This window comes from Myotis nattereri, assembly GCF_964212035.1.
Source record: "Myotis nattereri genome assembly, chromosome: 11".
NCBI classification, from domain to species: Eukaryota; Metazoa; Chordata; class Mammalia; order Chiroptera; family Vespertilionidae; genus Myotis; species Myotis nattereri.
In genome coordinates this window covers 80,664,037-80,685,848 of record NC_138086.1, presented here as the reverse complement: position 1 = coordinate 80,685,848, position 21,812 = coordinate 80,664,037, and the positions used below count along the sequence as shown (strand labels likewise).

General features: G+C 58.8%; 1 protein-coding gene across 1 annotated transcript in view; it reads left to right on the top strand.

Moving 5' to 3' along the window:
- Positions 1-4,154: 4,154 nt before the first annotated feature.
- Positions 4,155-21,812, top strand: part of EGFR (epidermal growth factor receptor) — a gene marked incomplete at its 5' end in the record, with an annotated part of 113,942 nt that continues 96,284 nt past the window's right edge. The window contains one exon of the mRNA XM_081102759.1: positions 4,155-4,242. Within this exon, the coding sequence (XP_080958885.1) occupies positions 4,155-4,242 (88 nt within the window). The remainder of the gene's footprint in view (positions 4,243-21,812) is intronic.

The window sequence follows — 21,812 nt, the reverse complement described above, 5'->3', positions numbered from 1 at the left end:
AGTGTGTATAGTGTGTGGTGTGTGTATGAGTGTGCATGTATGAGTGCGTGTATAGTGTGTGTATGTGTGTGAGTGTGTATGTGTGTATGTGTGTGTACGAGTGTGTATAGTGTGTGGTGTGTGTATGAGTGTGTATGCGTGTGCATGTATGAGTGTGTATGTGTGTGTATGAGTGTGTGTAGTGTGTGTGAGTGTGTGTATAGTGTGTGAATGTGTGTGTGAGCGTGTGTATGTGTGTGTGTGTATGAGTGTGTGTATGAGTGTGTGTATGAGTGTGTGTATGAGTGTGTGTGTGAGTGTGAATTCTTTATACACAGCGTCAGTTTATGTTTTAATGGGAAAACGCCTCAGCTGAAACACAGAGAACATTTAAGGTTCCGAACACACTCCCTGCCTGGTGTCCTCGGTGAGAACGCTGCCGTGGCCCGTGGCCTCTCTGGGGCGAGGGGCCTGGGTCCTGGTTGGAGAACATACGCTGGGCCGTGGGTCCTCGCAGCGTGGCCTCCATTACAGCGGGGAGGCAGAATTATAATAATTGTGCTGCAAGCAGCTAAGAAGCCTCAGAATGCCTCCGCACTTGTTCCCTAGTGAAGCTCACGTTCCATCATCTGTTACCGTTTATATCGACCATTAAGCCAGGCAAAGCTTGCTGATCTGCAAGATAAACGATGATACTTAGTCCTGCCAACCCCGTAACCCGCCACTCTCTGCTCCTGATTTATATATATACATATATTCATATGATTTATATATATATATATATATATGTCATTTATATATATAGGATTTATTTATATTCATATATATATGTGTGTATGTCAACAACAATGATACGGTATCAGTATGAGCTGTGATTTTTATATTATTCCATATTTGAATTATGCAAATTTAAAGTGAGGTCTAGTGTGGTATATAAAGTATTATGAGTTGACCTCTGGACAAAAATGTATCAACAAATACAGATACGCATGTGTGTGTGCACACATACTCACACACACTCGCGCACGCGCGCATGCACACACACAGGCACACACAGCCTCATACACAGCCACACACACACACACACACACACACACACACACACACACACACACACGATGAGCCAGAAGGAGCTGGAGGGAGAAAGGAAGATAAGGGCAGGAGGGAAGGAGCTGTAAAGAGGGAAAGAGCACGGCTGAACCAGGAAGGGCGGGGCACAGGCTGAAATGCCAGCCTCAGCCGCAGCCCTGAACTGGCAAAGCAGGTTTGGTGGGTTGAGTGAGCTGCCAACTTCACTCTTTCCCAAGGGGACAGTTATCAAAGCCCCTCCCCCACGAAAGCAGACCCCACTGGCCAGCACGCCACCATGTTTTTCAAGAGAAACAGAGAGTTCACATTTTAAATATGGAAATCACTTGATTTTTAAAAATGTGGCCAAAAGTTCAAGTAGAACAAATATTGAAGGGGCCTCAGAAAACCACACCGGCACCCTGAGCGTGCTCTGAGGGCCACCGGCTGCCGCCCGGGGCTCACGCGTCCAGCTGGAACTCTCCCTGAGACGAGTAGTGACGCCTAGGCAAAGTTCATCTCCCTTTTGTTTATTGTTTTAAAAATATATGTGTATTGATTTCAGAGAGGGAGGGAGAGGGAGAGAGAGAGAGAGAAACATCCATGATGAGAGAGAATCACAGATTGGCTGCCTCCTGCACACCCCTAACTGGGGATCGAGCCCGCAACCCAGGCATGTGCCCTTGACCAGAATCAAACCGTGACCTCCTGGTTCAGAGCTTGATGCTCAACCCCTGGGCCCCACGGGCCAGGCTTCATCTCAGTTTTAAACCTTCATGTGGGCAAAGCACTGTGCAGGGTCCAGAAACTTCCTACAAGACATCTGTGCAAAGGAATGAGCAAACAACAGAGCCAGAAACCAGCATCCAAAAATGCGGCTCTGCTTCTTAGCACCTCCTGACCCCAAGCCCTGGAGATACCGAGAATCCCAACGACACACAATGCTAACGAGGGCGCTAATGACAGGTGGGTGCGTCAGCCGCTGTGCCAGCTCACGGTCCCTGAAAAAGACACGGCCTCCTCCAGGCGCTGCCCACACGGCCCCACGAATGACCAGACTCAACGGGAGAGAGTGTGTGGCCGAGGAAACCAAGGAAGCCCACACCGGAGTGCCAGGAGCCTCAGCAGGGGGCCCGGAGCCACGGCCCTTCCCTTACAGGAGCAGGTGCTGCTGCCCACAGTGGTCTGAGAGGACAGACGGTAAAACAATAAGTCTCCCCCCAGCCCGGGTCCCCAGCTCCCTTGCTGTCCCCAGGGTGGGGGCGGGGAGGGGGGGCAGTCAGCACAGTTCTGTGTCTCAAAATATCTTCAGAGGAGCCGTCAGGTGCATGTCCATCCAACTGGAAGCCTGTTTTAGAAACGCATGTTCCTGCAAAATTGTAGGGTCGGAAGGGACCTAGTCCCATCCCTGACTCGGCCTCCCCTGGTCCCCGATGCCCCTGCAGGCACCTCTCTCTCAGGATGGGGAGCCCCGTCCCACTCGGAGGCACCGCATCCCATGTGGAGGCAGCCCCCAGTTTACCCAAGATCCGTTTTTAAATTCTGAAAGGCAGGCTTTGATGTTTTTCCTTGTCCCTTCTCGCTGTGACCTCCAAGGCCAGAGAAACAGGTGGTCGGATGCCCCTCGCGAAGACGGGGCTGAAGTATGTGGAGGCCCGCTCCCCTGGTTTTGTACTTAACAAGCTCCACGGTTATCCGTCCGCTCCCATCCGGACACTCCACTTAACCGCAGAAGAGTACCAAGTCACGAGTGTCGCTCCCATGTCACCAGTTCAGGGAGGAACCAAACTTCACATCAGTGTCCAGGGGGATTGGGGATGACCATTTCTCCATCCCTGGGGTGGGCCCAGTGCCATGGGGTGCAGGCAGGGGTTTTAGTGAGGGCGGCTGGGATCTGGGTGCGGAACGGGGTTCGAGGACACCTGTCCTGTGGGGAAGGAGCGTGTTGCAGACATGGCGCAGCCCAGGTTGGTGCAGCCCGGGAGCTTCATTCCTCTGGCCCATCCTCAGGGAGCTGCCCAGGTGGGCGCTCCTGCCTGGCCCCATGCGGCTGCCTCGGGCGGCTCTCCTGGAAAAGCACCCCACTGGGGTTGGTGTCCAGTCCGTATTTGCAGCGCTTGACTTTTGCGCAAGAACTGACCACAGGCATTTGCTCTCAAGCACCATGGCTGGTGCCGGCCTCTGAGGGCTGTGGGCTCGGGGCCTCCTGCATTCATTCAGTTAACACTTCGCAGGCCCGGCTCCGGGCCAGGAGCGGGCTGTCCCGGTTCAGAAGATGTCGCAGATGCTTGGCGGGACGTGAAGGGCCCTTCGGACTTGAGAGCTCCAACTCAGCCACCGGGCACTCCTGTCCCCGGCCCAGCGCGGGACAACGTGGCTGCCAGGCGGTCCTCTGTCCCCACGAGGTCCCCGGCTCAGTGCAGGCGATGGGTGAGATAAAGGGGCGCTGCCCCATCCATGCCATTGCCCGGCCTGGGGCCCCGGCTGGGCCAGCTCACAGGGAGCTGGTCCCAGTTTGCTCGGCAGGTGGAAGGGAGAGGGGGACACGGAGACCCTGGCACCCATTTGGCTGCACGCAGGCTGGGTCACCTAGTTCCCAGGCCGAGTCCTGGCCCACAGGGCAGGGAACGCCCTCTCGGAGACTAAGTAGGGCGCCCGCTGGGCTCCCGCGCGCCGCCCCCTCCCGCCGCCCTTCTCCGAGCGCCCGGGCCTGCGGGGCCACCTCCGTCCGCCACCTCCGTGCGGCTGCGGGCCGCCAAGTCCGCCGCTGGGTCCTCCTCCCGCCGCCTCGCCTTGGGCTCCGCGATCCCTCCTCCTCGGCTGGTCCCTCCTCCTCCCGGCCCAGCCTCCCGCGCCCCCGCCCCGCGCGCTAGACGTCCGGGCAGCCCCGGCGCGGCGCGGGCGCAGCAGCCTCCGCCCCCCGCTCGGTGCGCACACCCCGGCCAGGGCGGACCGCGTCCCCGGCGAGTCCCGAGCAGCCCGCGGCCACCGCCTCCCCGCCGGACCACAGGCCACCCCCGGAGCCCTCGCCTCGCCGCCGCCGCCGCCGCCGCCGGAGCGCACGGCCGCCGCTTCCCTCCCGGACTCGTTGCGGGCTCCCTGCGGCGATGCGACCCTCCCGGACGGCGGGAGCCGCGCTCCTGGTGCTCCTGGCGGCGCAGTTCCCGGCGCGCCCGGCGCTGGAGGAAAAGAAAGGTAAGGGCGTGCCCGCCGCCCGCGCTGCGCTGCCCGGGACGGGCGCCTCGGCCGGGACCGCGGGGGACGTGCCGCTGCGTGTCGGCGCCGGGCGAGCCCGCGGCGGCCGGAGGAGGGGACGGCGGGCGCGGGCTGCGGGGACCAGGGCGCGGGGTGCGGGGATCGGGACTCCCCGAAGCGCTCGCAACTTTCTTACTTTCCTGCCCTCGCGCACGGGGCGGCGGGCGTCCCGGCACGTGCGTCCCAGGTCCCGGGGCCTCGGGAAGGGCGGCGGGAGTGCGCGCCTCCCCTCGGGGACCCCGGGGCCTCCCTGCACCGCGCCGTCCCCCCCGGAACCGGCTCGCGGGCGGGTCCCTTCCCGGGGTGCAGCTGCAGCCTGGCCGGGAGGCCGAGTGCGGGTCTCGGTCGCTGACTCCCTGTGGCTGCCTGGGGGGGACGTGGTGTCCTCTTCCGTCAAAAGTGGGGAGCGCAGACCCCCGAGCTCCCTCCAGGTCTCCCGCGGCCCCCGGGTCCGTGGGGTCTGGTGCAGTGGTCGCTTCTGGGGACCCCCAGACGTGCCCCCACCCCCCGCAGGCCTCGGTCTCGGCTCTGGGTTCGTGGTGGAGCCGGGGGGCTGCGACCAGCCGGGCGGACCTCTGGGTCCTGGTGCCCAATTTCCTGGGGATCGGGTCCCCGCCTTTTTTTTTTTCTTAGCAAACTTTCCTCCTCGGGATCCCGAGTTTCTCTCGGGGAGGTTTCTTTTCGCTTTCGGAAGATTCTGACATTGAGCCAACCAAAATACTCGAGTTAATTTTTGGCCAAAACGGATGGGTGTCTGTGGCTCCCGTGGGCCCAGCGTCCACCGCGAACCTGAGCGGGTCTGGCCCCGTGGGTGGCTGCCGGCCATCCCCCCCTCAACGTGAGAAACAAGAAACATGCTCGGAAGGTTTAATTGCGCGATTTCAACATCGCGCAGCCGGTTGCAGGAGTCAGGTCCCTGCTTGCCGCTGAGGTCATTGGCGCGGGGAGTGGGGGCTGGGGCCCAGCGCGTTAGTTGGGCTAAAGCTTCGGTTGCCGCAGTTGGTTGCAAATGAGAATCCCTCGGGATTTTAGACCAAAGCAGAGCAGATAAAACCCGAAGCCTGCCTCCCAGCCCCAGACAGGCGGGCTTCCTCCGTCTGTCCGGGGTGAGACGGCGGCGGGGTTGCTCGGAGCTCCTCAGGTGATTCTGCCCGGCTGGCTGCCAGGTGCGGGGATCCGCTGCCAGGTGCGGGCAATCTTGGCACAGAGGAGAGCGATTGGTACAGACTCCGGAAAGATTAGCTGGCGACGGAAAGGGCTCTTTGGGAACATCTGGAGTTTGAAGCCTCTTGCAAAATGTGGGAACAGGAGCTGAGGGTGATTTCCTTAACCGTGGGCTCCTCTGCTCGCTGAGGGCCTGTGCTCCTGCGAGAGGGATGGTTGTCTACTCCCTGCTGGGCTGCGCCAGGGGCGGGGCCCTTCCCCCCCTGACAGGGTCTGGTCCTTCCGGCTCCTGAATCCCCAGCCACAGAGGCGGGGAGGGGGTTGTGCCTCCCATTCTGCTGTCCAGACCCTGTCCTGAGTGACATTAAACTCTCGGGGCACCTTAACTCATCCCTTTTCTCCAGAAACACCCCCAGCTCCTCCTGTTATCCCTTCAAACACGACGATTAGTGCAGGGAGATTTGTTTTGGAAAAAAAATATAAATACCACTTGATTTGCCTGTTAGTTCTGTATTCGCTTAAAACAGGATGCTCCTGGAAAAAAACAAAAAACCAGCAGCGGGAGTAGGCGGGCCAGCGTCGTTCAGTTAGAGTCACAGAAAAAGACCAACGTTTCAGGGGCAAAGTCTAAAAAATACAAGCTGTGGCTTTTGACAGAGAGTGGTAACGACCCATGTCAAACAAGTGCGGTCAGCTTTGTTCAAGAAATGTCCTTGTTTTAGAGAAAAGACTGGCCTGGTTCTGAGAGGTGGACTCGCCTGTCCTCTCGGGCCTTTTAACCCTTGCACCAGGCACAGGAAGCGGGTGCTCCCGTGATGTCTGGGGAAACGGAGGTCGGAGAAGTAAAGTGAGTTCCCGGCAGCTGGGACGAGGCGGAACCAGGGTTCACACTCAGGCCTTCTTGCCCCAGAGCCCTCCCTCATTCGCCTCCCGCCTCTGCCTCGCTGCCTGTGAGTTCTGGCCTTAGGAGAGCACCGAACGCCAGGACAGGACCAGGCACTGGCTTCCTCAGGGTGGTACCCGGTCCCGGGTCTAGACTCCTGCTCACACTCTGCGGTTCTCAGTCGCCCAGTCAGCACCAATCTGGGCCTCGCTCCATCCCTCGGGCGATCTGTGGAGATCTATCGATTGCTGAGCAAGCCCCTGGCTCTTGCAGAACACCTAGGTGAAGAGAAAGGCAGGCATTTGCAGCCCCGCCCCCGAACACATTCCTGACTTTTGGCTGTCTTCATATATTTCTGGCTTCAGATATTTAGTGTCAGAGCTGCGCTGTGTCACACACTCGGCCGAGCCCCATCGCGCTCCCTTCCTGAGGGCCCTGCCAGCGCTCCACGCGTTCTGAAATGTTTGTAGAGGCCGTGTCAGCAGCGATGAAGGGTCCCGCCCTGTTTAGAAAGAAAATACTGTCTTGTTTTTGCTTTGATCTCAGCTCTGGGACCCGCAGCTTGTGGCTGGAGGTCAGTGGCAGGCGTGGCAGCCAGCGCTCCTCTTACCTGGATGACTGTGGGTGTTGAAGGGCAGCACCCCATGCTGGGACCCCGGCCCTGGAATGGGCAGTGGGGTCAGAGTGTCGGGACACTCAGCGGGTTGAAGGCCCCGCCGGGTGGATCGCGTGGCCTTTGTGCGCCCTGTGGCTTGCCGTGAAGGTCGTGTTTGCGGCTCTGTTTGAATTGAGACCTCGCACAGCAGACATGGGCTTCCTCAGAGGGAGGTTTACGCACAGGCGCCCACTCTGAGGAAAGTTGACGGTTCTAGAACATGGCTGCCCCGTGCCCTGTTTCCCTGTCAGTACAAGAAAACTGGGCGGGGCCGCTCAGATCGCCGCGGAACGCTTTTGGCTTTGTCTCCTTCTGTCCTTTGTGAACATTTGAAGTTGTGATGAGAAGCAGCTTTGGTCTCAGTGCGTTTCGACAGGTTTATTCTGGAACGGTGAGCACACGCCGGGTAGCGGAGGAGGCTCGTCACGGGGGCCGGTCCCACGTGGCATCGCGCCTGCGCACACCTTCTTTCTCGCTTTCCCCCCAAAAGGTTGCCCTTTCTCAGAAAATCGCAGCAGTTGGCTCTTTGCACAGCAGTTGAGGGGGGTCTGCCCTCTGGCCCCAGTGTAGGCAGGGCAGTTGGGATTCGGGCCCGGATCCAGGCCCACCCCCTCATGTCAGATAACCAGTTTGACTGAAGTTCTCGCTTCGTCGGAACCATTAAGTCCAATGTTCTTCCTACGCATTTAGGTAGACACACTCCATTCAGGTGTCCAGAAAGTTCCGCGGGCCGCCGGGAGCAGGAGAGGTGGTGGGGGCCGGGGGCCGGGAGCTGTGCCCCAGGCCGGCAGGAGGCGGAGGGCTGGGGTGGACACCGGTCTGGGAGCCTCCAAGGTGGAATATCAGCCCGGCTGTCACTGCCAAGGCCTCTGTGCACTGCGTGTGCTTAAAACCCACTTCCCTCCTGCCGGTGCCGGCAGCGCGCTCAGAGGGCGTGTGTGCGGCGAGCTGGAGGGGAGGCTTCCCTCTGGTTCCGCACTGCGGCCTGTTCTGGCGGGCTCTCCCAGGAAGCCCCACGGCCCGAGCGTCCTTTCCGACGACAACATCTGGAACGTCTCATGAGCGAGACCTTGAATTGCAGTCTCAGGGCCTGGCGGTTGGAGGGGAAGGCCTTGTCCACAGCCCGACATGCTCCCACCACCCGCTTCTCCTGCGCCCGCACGTGGCCCTGAGCTGGGATAAACAGTTACGTAAGGGGACCGCGGCTGTTTGTCCTTCAGCGTGAGGACACGCATCGCTACCTATGACGGCTCGGGCTTTGTTTGCATTCTTTTCCTCATGTTCGAACCACAGGGAGCGACTTGGGCTGTTCCGTCCCCGGTCTGAGCTGCGGGTGAGTCACACGCGGGACTTGCTCTCAAGTGTCCGGCAGTCAGCTAGGGGAAGAGAGATCTGCAGGCAGCAAGCCTGAAACCCTGCAGAAGCAGCGGCAGGTCCGACGGCACAGGGCAGCCTTCTGGGATTAGCCTTTGCTTTATCTTATTTTATTTTTGTTAATCCTCAACTGAGGATATTTTTCCCATTTGTTTTTTAGGGAGCGGGTGAGAGAGGGAGAGAGAGAGAGAGAGAAACATTGATGTGAGAGAGACACACCGATTGCCTCCCAAATGCTCCCCAGCTGGGGCTGGGGATCGGACCTGCAGCCCAAGTACATGGCTTGACCAGGAACCGAAGCCAGGCCCTCCGGTCTGTAGGCTGAGCCTCCAACCACACCAGCCAGGGCTGGGCTTTGCTTTCAGTTCCGCCTGGACCGGGGCAGGTGGAGCCCGCAGGGGAGGGTCTCTCACTGGAGCCTGCAGAGCGCTGGGTGTTTGCCGGGGAAGGCGACACGAAGGCCATTCCCAGAGCCGCGCCAGGAGCAGCCAGCGCCAGGAGGCCCGGGGCTCGGTGCAGCGACAGGAGAGACAGACCGGACTGGGGTGAGGCTGCAGTTCCGGAGCTCCGCCGTCCCGGTGTGAGACGGGGTGGCCGCAGGGCTCTGAGATAGGAGCCGGGGATGAGATGCGGGGAGTGGGTGGGGGGCGACACGGAGCCGGGGAGGGCAGTGCGGGCGCGCAGAGCAGAGGTGGAGATGCAGGAGGATGGGAGTGCGGAAGGAGCCGCTCGCTCAGGCCGGTGGGAGGGTGAACTGCTGGGTCAGCGTGTGTGAGAGATGCAGACCCAGGGGGCACACAGGCTTCTGGCGGGAAGCCTGGGTAGACTGAGTCCACCTGGGGGCTAGACATTCTTAGGACGACCCGAGTCACTGGGCGGATTCGAGGGGCTCAGATGGGAAGGTCCAGGGGGAGCTAGCGGGAGGGCCTGGAGCCCAGGAGAGCATGGCCTTGAACTATTGTTCCCTGGAGAGTCCCCTTCAGGGATTGCCTTTGGCTGGGGAACAGCCCGTCCGCAGCCTGTCACACGTCCTATCATCACCCCGATGGGATGGAGCAAGGCTGGGTTCTGGGCAGCTGTGGCCAGCAGCCCGCTCATGGCGGTGATCGGCAGCTGATCAATAATCAATAGCGCCTGTCAGTGCACTGCGGACCGTGTGTGTCCACGGCTGCCAGTCCGCAGAGAGGACTCCCCGTTCTCATCTGAGATGTGCCCGAGTCCGCAGTTTAGACGTCACTGACTGAGTGGAAAAGACTGGGGGGGGAGGGGCGTTTTCTTCTCCCCAAGCAGGAGCTCTCGAACCTCAAGCGTCCCTTCGGGCCACCTGAGGTGCTTCTGAGAGAGGGTGCCTCGCTGCACCCAGGTCCTGTGATCCTTCCTGACGAGTCCGCGGCGACTCTGTCGGGTGGCGCCTGCTGCTGTGGCGGAGAAGAACTGGTCTTTGCTCCCCGACTCCCCTGGGGGTCTGACTCGGCGCACGCGCTTCCCCCGGACCAGGGGCCCTGTGGATCTCACCGGTACCTCAGCCTCGAAGCTGCTCTATTTCCACGAATTCATCCATCAGAAGTCTGCTCCTGCAGCTCCCAGTGTCTCCTGGGGCAGCAGCAGGAGCACCTTGAACCTGATAATAGAAGAGGGCACGTGCTTGGAGCCCCAGCCTGGGCTCTGAGGGGCCTACGGGGGTGGGACCCATAGTCTGTGAGCACAGACGGACACAGGGGGGTGGGGGGGACAGCCAGGGCCAGAGGAGCAGGGACGCTCTCCGTGCCGACCTCCTGCTGGGCCCTGGGTTTACCCTAAAAGAACAAGGTTCCCAAAGGCCCCACCTCCTGGAGGAGCTGAGCTCACTGGGGTGCGATGGCTTATCCCAGGTGTGATGGGGGCAGGGGGGCGGGGGCTCCGCGGGAGCCAGCAGGGGGCTGATTCCATCTCCTGGGGGGGAGCTTCTCCGAAGGAGAACCGTCAGCTGGACCGCAAACAAGGAAAGAAGGAGAAGAGAGAGACCTGTGGGCCGGGGCCAGCCCCCAGAATTCCCTGCTCTATTTCTCTAAATGGCCTGAGGAAACTGACCTCATCAGAAGGAAAATGCCCGTCAGGTGACACGTTTTGCATTTAAAAATCAGAACAGTCATTTGGCTTCTTTGTGTTTTTAAAGTAACAGCCAGATGTAAAGAACTGAACTAGAGCCTGGATTACAGTTGATAGTTTTAACATTTCTCCCCAATCCCGTGACTTGTCCCTAACACTTGTTATGAATAAGCAAACACCGACCTCACACCCTTCAGGGGACGCCTACCACCGAGGGCCCAGAGAAAGGAGGCGAACGCCTGCGTGATCCCCGACCTCACACCCTTCAGGGGACGCCTACCACCGAGGGCCCAGAGAAAGGAGGCGAACGCCTGCGTGATCCCGGGCTCAGTCATCGGCGCTGAGTCACGCGAACTCGGAAAATGCTTTTCCGGAGGATTGGGCCCCAGTCGCTTGTGAGCTCGAAGATCCCCACTTCCTGAGTCACCGTTGGGAGGCGCGGAGCCCCACCTGTGTGGGTGCAGAGAGCACCCGGACGCAAACAGGTGGATTCGTGCCAAAGGACAGCGTGTGGCGGGGCTGTGAGCGCCCAGGCGCGGTCGGCCGCACGGAAGCAGAGAGCCCCTCGGCGTCTGTGCTCTGAGCGCTTGTTTGCAGAGCGTTCATGAAGGGTTTTGTTCCAAAGGCAGAAATGCGACACTGCAGGTTTTCCTGCCCGTGCGGACGTCATGTGCTTCGGCGGCTGGGTTTCCTCCCGCGTGACGTCACTGGGGCCGCTCGCTCAAGTTCCTTTCTCTCGCTCCAGGCTCCAGGGCCCTGCTTCCCAGCCTTCTTTTGGCCACGCCCCCCCCTAAGCATCTCTAAAACCCTGATCCCCCACCCGTGACATAGAACCCTAATTACTCAAACAGCGAGCTCCTGTTCACGGGGAGGAAGCCTAAAAGGCCATTCACTTGGTCTCAACAAGCTTCCAAAGAACATGGCGTCCGTGAAAGAGGAAAATAAACGAAGGGAAGGACAGTGGAAGTCCTGAGGAAGACCTCACTAAGGGCTTGTTTAAAAACTAATACGAAGTGAGAGGAAAAAATAGCAAATGAAGTTTCAAAACATCATCGAGAACTGAGATGCATAAATATGACGCAGCATATATTTACATGTTGTCTATGAGGCCCCTAGAACCATAAGGAATGCAAAAACTTCACAGTTAATAACTCACTCGAATTGCCCCCCTTAGAAGTCCAATTGCCCCGCGCTGGGACCCACTGCTCTGGGGGAAGCCTATGTGCTGCAGTCTCTCCCAGGTGACAGCTGGCATTTGCATGTGAAAACCACATGTTTTCCTAAACGCATCCGTGTTGTGGTGTCTGGGACGGAAACCAGTCGCTTCCCGAATCTGTGCAGGGCCTTGGGGCCGGCAAGGTGCCCGGGAAATTCCCATCGTAAACGGGATCTGAGCAAGTTCTCCAGGGAGATTTGTTTTCCGGGTCAGAAACCTGGTGCTGCTCACCCCTCAGCAACACTGACTCTGGGAGCTGCAGGGCTCATGGCCTCCTGTCAGTATCGCCCCGTCCGTCACCACACTTCATAACCCACCGCAGCTGCTGCAGCGTCCCGAGCGAGACCCGCCGTCGGGCAAACTCTCTCAAGCTTGCTCCGGTGCTAATTTGCAAAACCCGTTTTCTCTTTCACCCCGTGCATTTGCATAGAGTTAGACAAGGAAACAACTGTCCTCTCTTTCACTTTTGATTGAGGCCAGATGAGCCACAGCCACACGCACGGTGGCTGTTGAAGAAGCGTCCTGGCACCTGCTGGCGTTTAGGGTGCTGACTTCAGGGGCTTTGAAATGCGTTGAATGAGAACTTGCCCTTGGCTGGGCTTGGCTGCCAAGTTAATGGATAACCCGAGACCTTCTAGTTACCTCTTCGTGTCTTTACATCGGCTGCCACTTCCTGGGACTTGAATGGACGTTGTGCATGGAACCATTTATGAGTGAGAACAAAGTAGGACCTCAGTCTATCCTCCCTCCCCTGCTCCCACCCTCCTCCCCTTCCCTGGGATTATTTCTAATACGAACATGCATGTGCATGTCTCATACCTTGCAAAGTGCCGCTGCTAAAGGTATTTTCCTAGGACACGGCTGAATGGAGTTTCCCCTGTATGCGTGGTCGGTTACGATAGGAGATAACCTGCCTTCTGGGTTTACTAGTAGCTCCCAGAGGATAAACTAGACGGTGCCAAGGCCCCTGGCATCGGGACGGTCCTCGGCATTGAGGGCGAACACAAACGCAGGCGAGACACGAGCTTAAACACGGTGGCAGGAGGCGCCTGCCGCTCCGAGCAGATCCTTCTCCCCGAGTCTCTGTCTCCTCGGGCTTTTCTGGCTGTGAAGTGGAATGTGTGCGTCATTTACGAAAAATGCGGGAAATGTCCCCGCATTCTTGACTCAGAGAAGGAAAGGTGATCCTTCCTCGGCAGGACGCGCGGGCTGGGGGCTCGCCGAGCCGGGGGTCAGAAAGCCACCTGTGCGCTGCGGAGGCCCCAGGCCTCATGTCTCCTCCGCCATCCTTTCTCCCCTTGTGCCTGGGCCCCTGCAGCAGGCGGGTGTCGCTCAACACCCAGGAACCAAGAGGTCACGGTTCGATTCCTGGTCGGGGCACAGGCCAGGTTGCGGGCTCCGTTCCCTGTCGGGGGGCGGGGGGGTGCAGGAGGCAGCCCATCGATGATGTTTCTCTCTCATTGATGTTTCTACCCCTCTCCCTCTCTCTCTAAAAAAAAAAAAAAAAAAAACAAACAAACAAACAAAAAAACAGTAAGAGAGAAGAGGATTGATGTGTCATCCCTCTAGTGCTGTTGATCTGAAATGAGCTGAGCTGTGCCGTGGACTGTGTGGTGCACTCTTGTGGCTGAGGCTCGGGGCCCACATGTCCGCCTGGGCCCAGCCTCGATCGCCGTAGCTCTCCCGTCTTCACCTCGTGCGTCTGAGAAGGCCTGCAGGTGGCTATGTGGGGCCATGAAAACACAGTGCCAATCTCTCTCTCTCTCTGTCTTCGTTCTCACATTGGCAAGTAACAGGCTGGCCATGAATTAGCATGCACTGGAGACACGCTGGTTCCTCGCAGCAGCATATAAAAGTTATTTTTAAAGTTGTTTTAAATCTGTGAGTAAAAATAAATTGCTTTTGCTGCAAGAAACACCAAAAATGGAAAAGCCAACAGTTCAAAGATGATCATTTATCTGACGGGCATTGCCGATGGCGTAGCTGCTTTAAACACGAGAGGATTTATGGGACGTGCTCACAGCGGGCGGGAAGGTGGGCCCGCCTTCGGCTGGTCCTCCCCTGGGAGGTCCTGGAGCCACGCGGGGCGGGGCGGCGGGACAGGGGGTCCGCGGCCGTCTCTCCTGACCTGTAAGGCTCTGCAAGGCAAACATTTACTTTCTCTGGACGTTAACTCTACAGTTAGCTTTTTTTTTTTTTTTTAATGTTAAGAAGGGAAGAAAAAACATGGGTAGGAAGGAGGGATTCAGGATGCTAACTGTTGGGTGGCCTCTGGGTGATGTGGAAGCATTGAGCTCACCGTCAGGACATATTAGAGTAGGTATTTGTGTGAATGTGATACGTTGACCTCATTTCTTTCAACAATGTCCCTTCACCTAAGAGAGAAGTTAAGACTTTTTTAAAAACTCTAGTTCCTAGACAGAAGCCATACTGTACACAAAGCCTGGCCACCCTGTGTAAACAGCGCAGTGGCTCGCTGCGGTAGCGAAGCTTTTGTTGCTGACTCCTTATTTTTAAAGAATCACAGATTCGCAGAAAGTGGTGGGACAGGCTCAGGGCGCCCCGGTGTCCCCTCTTTCCGGGGTCACATGCTAGAGCAAAGGACTCAATACTTGGTTTGACGTCCTAGCCAGTGTTCACCTAGGAGGAACGCTCACCATGTTAGTCAGTGAGGGAGGTGACAGGACAGATGTCACAGCCTTCACAAGCACGTCAAACATGAGCCCGCCGGCTGCGAGTCTGACATGCTTGGAAGTTGAGTTTTCTTCTAAATGAAATGTTTTTGTCCTTAACGTTGGAGGGCCACGAAGGCAGGAGGAGGAAAAGGGAACGAGGGTGGAGGGAGAGACAGACACACAGAGAGAGAGTAGAGAGGGGCTGGTTAATTAGACAAACCAACGCCCTCCTGTAGCCTTCAGATCCACGTGCGTGTGCTGCTTATACTCTGTTCAAGTCCCAGGTGGCCGGGGGTCCGCTTCCCCTCCCGTGTTCGGCGTCATCTCCCTGGTCTGCTTTGCCGCCTTTGGTTGAAGGACAGCGGCCTTCGGCGCGGGCCTCCTGAAACGCGGGCCTCGGGGAGTTTCTCGGTGTCGGTGCCGATGACACAGAAGGAGGCATTTGGGGAAGAATCCACGAAGTTGGGCGTCTTCCACTCGCGCACTTTTCTACGTGTTGGTTGTCTTGCAGCAAAAGCATTACATTCTGGGCTCGTGGTCACTGGATGGAAATGGCAGAAATCTGCAGGGAAAGCCAAGGTTTTACTATAAAATTCCAGGCCTCAGAGGCCCCGCATCGATTCCTTCCTCTGGTCTCAAGGGCAAAACGACTTCTCAGCCTCCAAGTGGGACTCTGTTACTTCAATTTACTCTACAATGATTACAGATTGCTTTTTGTTTTCTTTTGGTTTTTAAATATATTTTTATTGCTTTCAGAGAGGAAGGGAGAGAGAGAGAGAAACATCAATGATGAGAGAAAATCATGGATCGGCTGCCTCCTGCACGCCCCCTATTGGGGATGGAGCCTACACCCCTGGCCTGTGCCCTGACCGGGAATTGAACCGTGACCTCCTGGTTCCTAGGTCGATGCTCAGCCACTGCGCCACGCAGCCAGCGATTGCAGATTGTTTTAGAGGAGGTTGAAAAGGGTAGACACGCGGTGAGGCCCTCCTCCTCCTCCTTCCCACCCACACAGACCCCCCAGGAAAGGCCATGGCAGGTTCTCGCCACCTGCAGACCCTGCGGGAAGATGGGGTCCTTGGGGGGAGCCACGTCTCCTTCCCTGTCACTTCCCCGAATCCAGCATCAGCCTCTGCAGACGCCCTGGGACAGAGAAGAGGCCATCAGCCCCCTGGTCCCGGCGGCTCCCACCACGGGGCAGGCGCAGCCTCATTCCGCAGGTCCTCCTGGGGGAGTGTCTCGAGCCGCCAGCTCTCAGCCTTGGATCCCGACTCACACAGACGCCCTTGCACGGCCATGAACTCGGTGGGCGGGCAGCACCAGAGGGGACATGTGTTTTAGTGCGTTGGTCTCATTGGGCAGAGCCCAATGTGCGTCTTTCGTGGTCATTCCTCAGCTCCGTGCAGAACCACAGGCGAGCCCGAGTTGCTGAACCGCCTTCCTGCCCCCAAAAGCTGCGGGACTGGCCCCGGGACAGTGCAGCCTCTGCCCAGGGAGCCCGCGGCCGGAGCCCCGTCCAGTCCACCCCGTTCAGTGGCGGGAGGTGAGGCTGTCGCCCGGGGTGGAAGTGGGCACTTCCGCCTGCGCCAGACCCGCGGCCGCCCGGACAGCCCAGGACAGCCGTGTGCTCAGCAGGGCGGCACTCCCCACCTTCCCGGACAGGGAGCGGCTCACCTGTCTCATTTGCATGGCCCTGTGGGCATCGCCCCATTCCCCTTTCGCTCTCCGGGTCGGGGTGGGGCCGGGCAGTGGGTCACCAGCCCCAGGGCACTGTGCTCACAGGACAGATCCGCCCTGAACGTCCAGCTCTCTCCCAGCTCTCGTCTGCTGCTTGGAAGGGAGAGCCTTTCACCGTGGGGTGTGGCAGCTGGCAGCACACGCCCACCCCCATCACACGCCCGCCCCCACCGTGCGCCCGCCCCACCACACGCCCACCCCCCACCACACTTCTCTTTTCCGATCAGGAGAGTGGTTCCCGCTTTCCTGAAAAGACCCATGGGTTCCAAATGCCGATGCTAAGGTGGATGTCTGGATGCCTGGATGGGAGGATGGGCAGGGAGGCGCGCCCCCAGCTGGGCCCTCCCACCTGAGCCGGACACCCGGCTGCCCCTTGTGTGGCCCTCGTGGGGTCTGCACTGAGGCCTAAGGAAAGACAAGAAGGGTGATAGGGAGAGGGCGCTGCGGAGGGGGACCCGGAGCCCAGGACGCATTCGGGGGGGTCAGCGTTAGGAAAGGACACAGCCGGCAAGGCCATGTGGGGCCCCCTCCCCAGGAGGGGGGGGTGCTGGACCCCAGGGGACACCTCCCTGGTGTCGGGACTGAGAACTTGAGTCTCCTGACTCAGCAGGGCCGGAACCGGGAGGAAGAAACCCGCCTGGAGCCTTGGACCCGTCGGCAGCAATGAAAACCCACGCCCAGGGCCCGCGGCCTGAGGGGTGACATCACCCGCGGGCACCCTCACCCACCCACCTGGCACTGAGCACGGACTCGGCGCCCCACCTGAGCGGCTTCTGGGACGCCAGTGTCCCTGTGGCTCCCAGCCCCACTCGGGAGGCCACTGGGCAGGAGGGGGGCAATTACGATGCTGCTCTACCAGAGAAGTTCCTAAGATTTTTATTTTATTTTTATTATAAGAGTTTATGGTTTTATTTACCCTGTCTGAGGATAAGCTAAATTCTTTGGAACTTATGTACAGACTGAGCCGTTTTCTAGCAAAAAGCCGCAGTCACTGTATGTAGGTTCCACCTAATGACGTTAGCGTTTGAAACAGTCACTTGGCCCTTAAAGAAATGAGGAGGAAAGGAACGCTGTTGTGTGTTTCCCCACGTCGTGGCTGAGTTCTCTGCGCCGGACTTGGATCTGGTCAGAAGCAAGATTTTCTTTTTACCCCAGGAAAATATAAAAAGTGGATTATTTGCCCATAAACTTTCTTCCGAACCACTGCCTTTCTTCAAAGACATAGCAATCCTGGGACCCAGGGCGGAAGTCGGGTAGAATTCAGACACAGTTAAGAAAAGGTGGGCCCTGGCCGGCTTGGCTCAGTGGACAGAGCACCAGCTGCAGACTGAAGGGTCCCGGGTTCGATTCCCAGGTTGCGGCTCGATATCCCCAGTGTGGGGCGCGCAGGAGGCAGCCGATCAATGAAACTCTCGTCATTGATGTTTCTATCTCGCTGTCCCTCTCTCTTCCTCGCTGAAATCAATAAAAATATTTTTTTTAAGGAAAAGGTGGGCTTGGAAGGTTTGCGTAATCATGTGAATTCCCTGATAAAATCGAAAAAAAAACAAAAAACGTCCATTGGGTCGGAGCTTCAGTAAATGAAAACATGGGAGGAGCAGGCCTTGGCGATGACCTCACCGCCGCTGCGCTGTGTCAGAGCCAGTCTGACATGCTGCAGGGCAACCTGTGAACGCGCCTCCTGAGCTGGCGTTCACTCTGCATTCCAGGCCGCACGGCGAGTCCTGGGGGAGCAGGTCTTGGGTTGTGCTTTTCGGTGTCCGCCGACCGCGCTGTGGGGACAGCAGGCCTTTTCCCAGAAAACCTCGGGGTAACAGAACGTCGGCCCTGGCTGTTTATCTCATCTTGTTTACGGGAGCAGGAGAGACTAGTGGCCTCTGTGTCTCCTTTATGCCTTCGACCGGGTGAGGGGTCACGGGGACACGGGGAATTCCACTGTAAACAGCGCCCACGGCCAGGTGAGGGCGGCGGCCCCGCAGCGGAAGATGCTGCGATCACTCATCGAGGAGTCGCATCCGCTGGGTGAGAAGGAGTGTGTTTGCTTTCTCCGTGGGAACCTCTGAGGCCGTGACCGAGACCCTGGCCACTTCCCGGCCCGCCCGAGTCCACAGCAGTGGGCAGCCCTGAGCCGGGGCAGCCTGGGCCTCCGTGGCGGTGAATGCGGTGACTGCACACCGGATGGCAGCGGCGCTCACTGTGCGCAGATGTGAGCATCAGCGGGAGCCGTGGGCCGAGGCGCCCGGGCTTCTGCTGTGGTCTCTAAACGGCGTGAGCGCAGGGGGAAGGGGGGGGGGGTAGCCCCTCGCTAGGCACACGCTCTGTGCGAAAAGACAACACGTGGCCCATTCAGCCACGGACTCAGTGGTGCTATGTAATCACGTTCTGCGTGCTCCGAACCTCACTGAGGGACTTGCATTCCATACAAACTCCTCAAATCTTAACACCTTTAGCCGCTGACAAGCACGAGTGTATTTTAAAAAGTGGGGAAAGGACTTGGTTGAAGCCGGCAAAGGGTTCGGTTGGAGTGGCCTTCACTCGGGGATTTTCTCACCGGCCTTCCTGGATTGAGGTGCAGGCAAACAGGCCTGTCTCCGGGAGCGTGACGCGCGTTTTCTTCCTTATTTACTTCCCGTACGTGGCATCACCTCTGAAGTAAACAACACCCATGGGTTCCAAAGTCCGTTCGCTGAATCAGCAGTTGGATTAGCATGGGATGAGCAGGGAAAAGCCTTGCCTGACCTCACACAACCGTGACCCAAAGTCTGTGTGCACAGGGTCTAGGAGTTCCCTGCAGCGTCCGCCATCATCCGAACCGCGCAGGGGCCTCGATTTCTGTTTTCTCTAAAAAACTCAAATCCGTAGACACGGGCGGGCGGTTCGGAGCCATGGGTGGTTGGCAGAGGCCGCGTAGTGATGAAGAGACAGCTGATGACTCTGCGTGCACAGGATGAGGCCACGATAGCCGTCACCACCCTGGCAACGCTTAAATTTTACGTCAAAGGAAAGTCAGTTGGACGCTCAGTTAGCCGGGAAGTAACCAGGGACTGGAACCTCAGGAGATGCTGTGCCCGGCAAGCTCACTCCACCCCAGAGAGTTGGACAGTCAGTGACCAAAGGCAGAGCCGTGTCCTGTCCGTCCGTCCGTCTGTGTGTCCGGATCTGCCCGAGTTGGCACCATGGTGAGAAGACGGGTTGTCAGTGAAAAGAAATGGAATGTCAAGGGCAGGGAGGGCAACGTTCACTTAATTCCCTGACTCATGTCTCAAGTATCACATGGTCTTCAGCACTCCGTGCACGCCTCCCCCCCTCCCCGGTTCCCATCCATCCTCCCGCGGGACGTGGACGTGGGGGACAGTCTCCTTTACGGAGGGGGTTCACGCAGTGCACTCTATGTAAGTGCACGGGGAACATTTTGAACCAGCAACGAGGTGATTTTTGAACCCTCCCACCGGAAGACGTAAAATAGAGGGAACCAGAAGAAATCAAAACGGCAACGACAGCAGGTCTGCGTGGCTGCGGAGAGACGTGGGCTTGATTTTGCTTGTAAACATTTCACAAAATCTCCTTTCCCGTCTTACCCCGGGAAATGGGGATTGGCGTTGCCCGTGGCTTTACTGGGGTGGAGGGGTGTCTGCGAGCACCCTTTGTTGTTGTTAAAATAGACGGTGGCGTCTACGTGGCCGGATGGTAAACTGGCGTCTTTTAGGAAGAGAAAGCACAGCTCTGTTGGTGTGTGTTCTACCCATTTCGAATTGAGTGGCGTCTGTCCTCCAAGTGTAATGACTGTCACCTACACGCAAGGCGTTACCTTCAGACTCAGGACTTGCAGATGGCCTAGGACCGGAGGCGCCAGTGCAGTGACAACAGCAGGATGTGGAGTCTAGGCCAGTGGCTCTCACCGGGGGACACTTTTGCGGGCATCCCCGAACCCCCAGGGCAGTTGGCAAGGTCTGGAGTCATTTTTGGTTTTCACACTGTAGTGTGGTACTGGCATCGAGCGGGTAGGGGCCGGGGATGCACAAAACATTGCTCACGCCCAGGACAGCCCCCCCCCCCCCCCCCCCCGCCATGTCAGCCGCGCTGAAGGTGAGACACGGCGTGCACGCGGATCCTCCATTCCTCCTGCTCTGCGGTCACCGGCCTGCGCCAGGGTTCTGCATGCCAAGCGCGGCGCCGGCAGGGAGGCGGCATTCCTGCGAGGTGCGCTGGGGCCTGCATTCCAGGTTCACCTGCCCCGGCCTGTCCGCCCTGAGCGCTCCCCAAGTGAAAGCGGGAGGCATGCGAGGCGCCTTCGACGCCCCACCTGGCACCTGCCCAGCGGAGCCTGGGGCCCGGGTGGGAACGGGCTCCCTCGCTGCTAGGGAAGCACCCCGTCCTCCCTGCCCTCTCTCCCCTCCTGGGGGTGCCGGGCGGCGCTGAGATAAGACACCCCTCACCGCTCTGCTCCCTGCGAACCAGCAGGAAGCCCAGTTGCCTGAGCCGGGCTTTGGGGGGACAGGAGGCGTCCGCTCTGTTCGGAAACCTCCCTCTCCGACGGCAGCGGTCTGCCCGCGGGTAGCACTGTGCCCGGGCGTTGGAATGGCAGAGCGGGCGGCGAACGGTGGCGTGTCTGCCGCGTGGTTCTCCGGGACCGTGGTGTTGGGCTCAGGTGTCACGTGGTTGCGCCTGATGGCCCGGCAGAGGGCCAGGCAGCCCATGTCACCCATCACAGCCCTCAACCTCCCAGCGGCCGGTGCGTCACGGTGCCTTCAGCCGGGCCCGAGGCCGTTGCCAGAGCCTTGGAGCCGCACACACCCGGGGGCGTCCTGTGGCGCGTGGGCAGGGCCGGGGACTGGCGCGGGGCCTGCTGGAATCAGGGCCCATCAGGAAAGCAGTGTGGTTGCGTGTGGGTCCAGGAACACGTTTCCCCCAGAAGGACCGTGCGTCATAAAATGCAGCGATTTCTTGAACAGTAGAGCCACACTGACGGTGCCCGGTGCAGCTGGCGCCCCATGAGCACTTGCTGAGGGAGGGAGTGCGTTCAGAGCCGGGCGGGACCATGGTCCAGCTCTCACTTCGCACAGGAGGAGACTCGAGGTCCTGCTATGGCCGAGAGCCAGGCTGCGCGTGGGGTGTGCGCGGCCCGAGCGCCATGTGCTGACGCAGGGGACCCCGAAGGAACGAAACCAGTATCTCCTGGAGTCGCTGCCCTTCACGCCCCTGGCACCACGGCTCCCGACAGCCAGGACATGGAAACGCCTGCGTGCCCGTGGTGGGGGAGCGGAGGAGGAAGGTGAACTGCGGTGACTGTCACCCGGCTGTGAGACAGGAAGGCATTCCTGCCATTTGCAGCGACATGGACGGGCCTGGAGGACGTTATTCTAAGTGAAATAAGCCAGACGTAGAATGACAAATACTGTATGATCTCACCTATGTGTGGAAACTTCCAAAAAATACATAAAGTTGAGCTTGTAGGCACAGAGTGGGGTGCTGGTTGCCAGGAGCCGGGGTGAGGGGGGCGAGGAGAGGGTCAAAGGCACGGACTCCAGTTGGAAGCTGAGCGATTCCTTGTGGTCGAATGTACAGCACAGCGACTGTCGTTAATAACGCTGCCGATACGCAGGCTTGGGGAATTGCCAAGAGAGGAGGTCGTAGTTCTCAGCACACACACACGCGCGCACACAACACGCAAAGGTGGCTGTGTGGTGACAGGTGGGTTTTAAAAAAAGATCTGTGTGC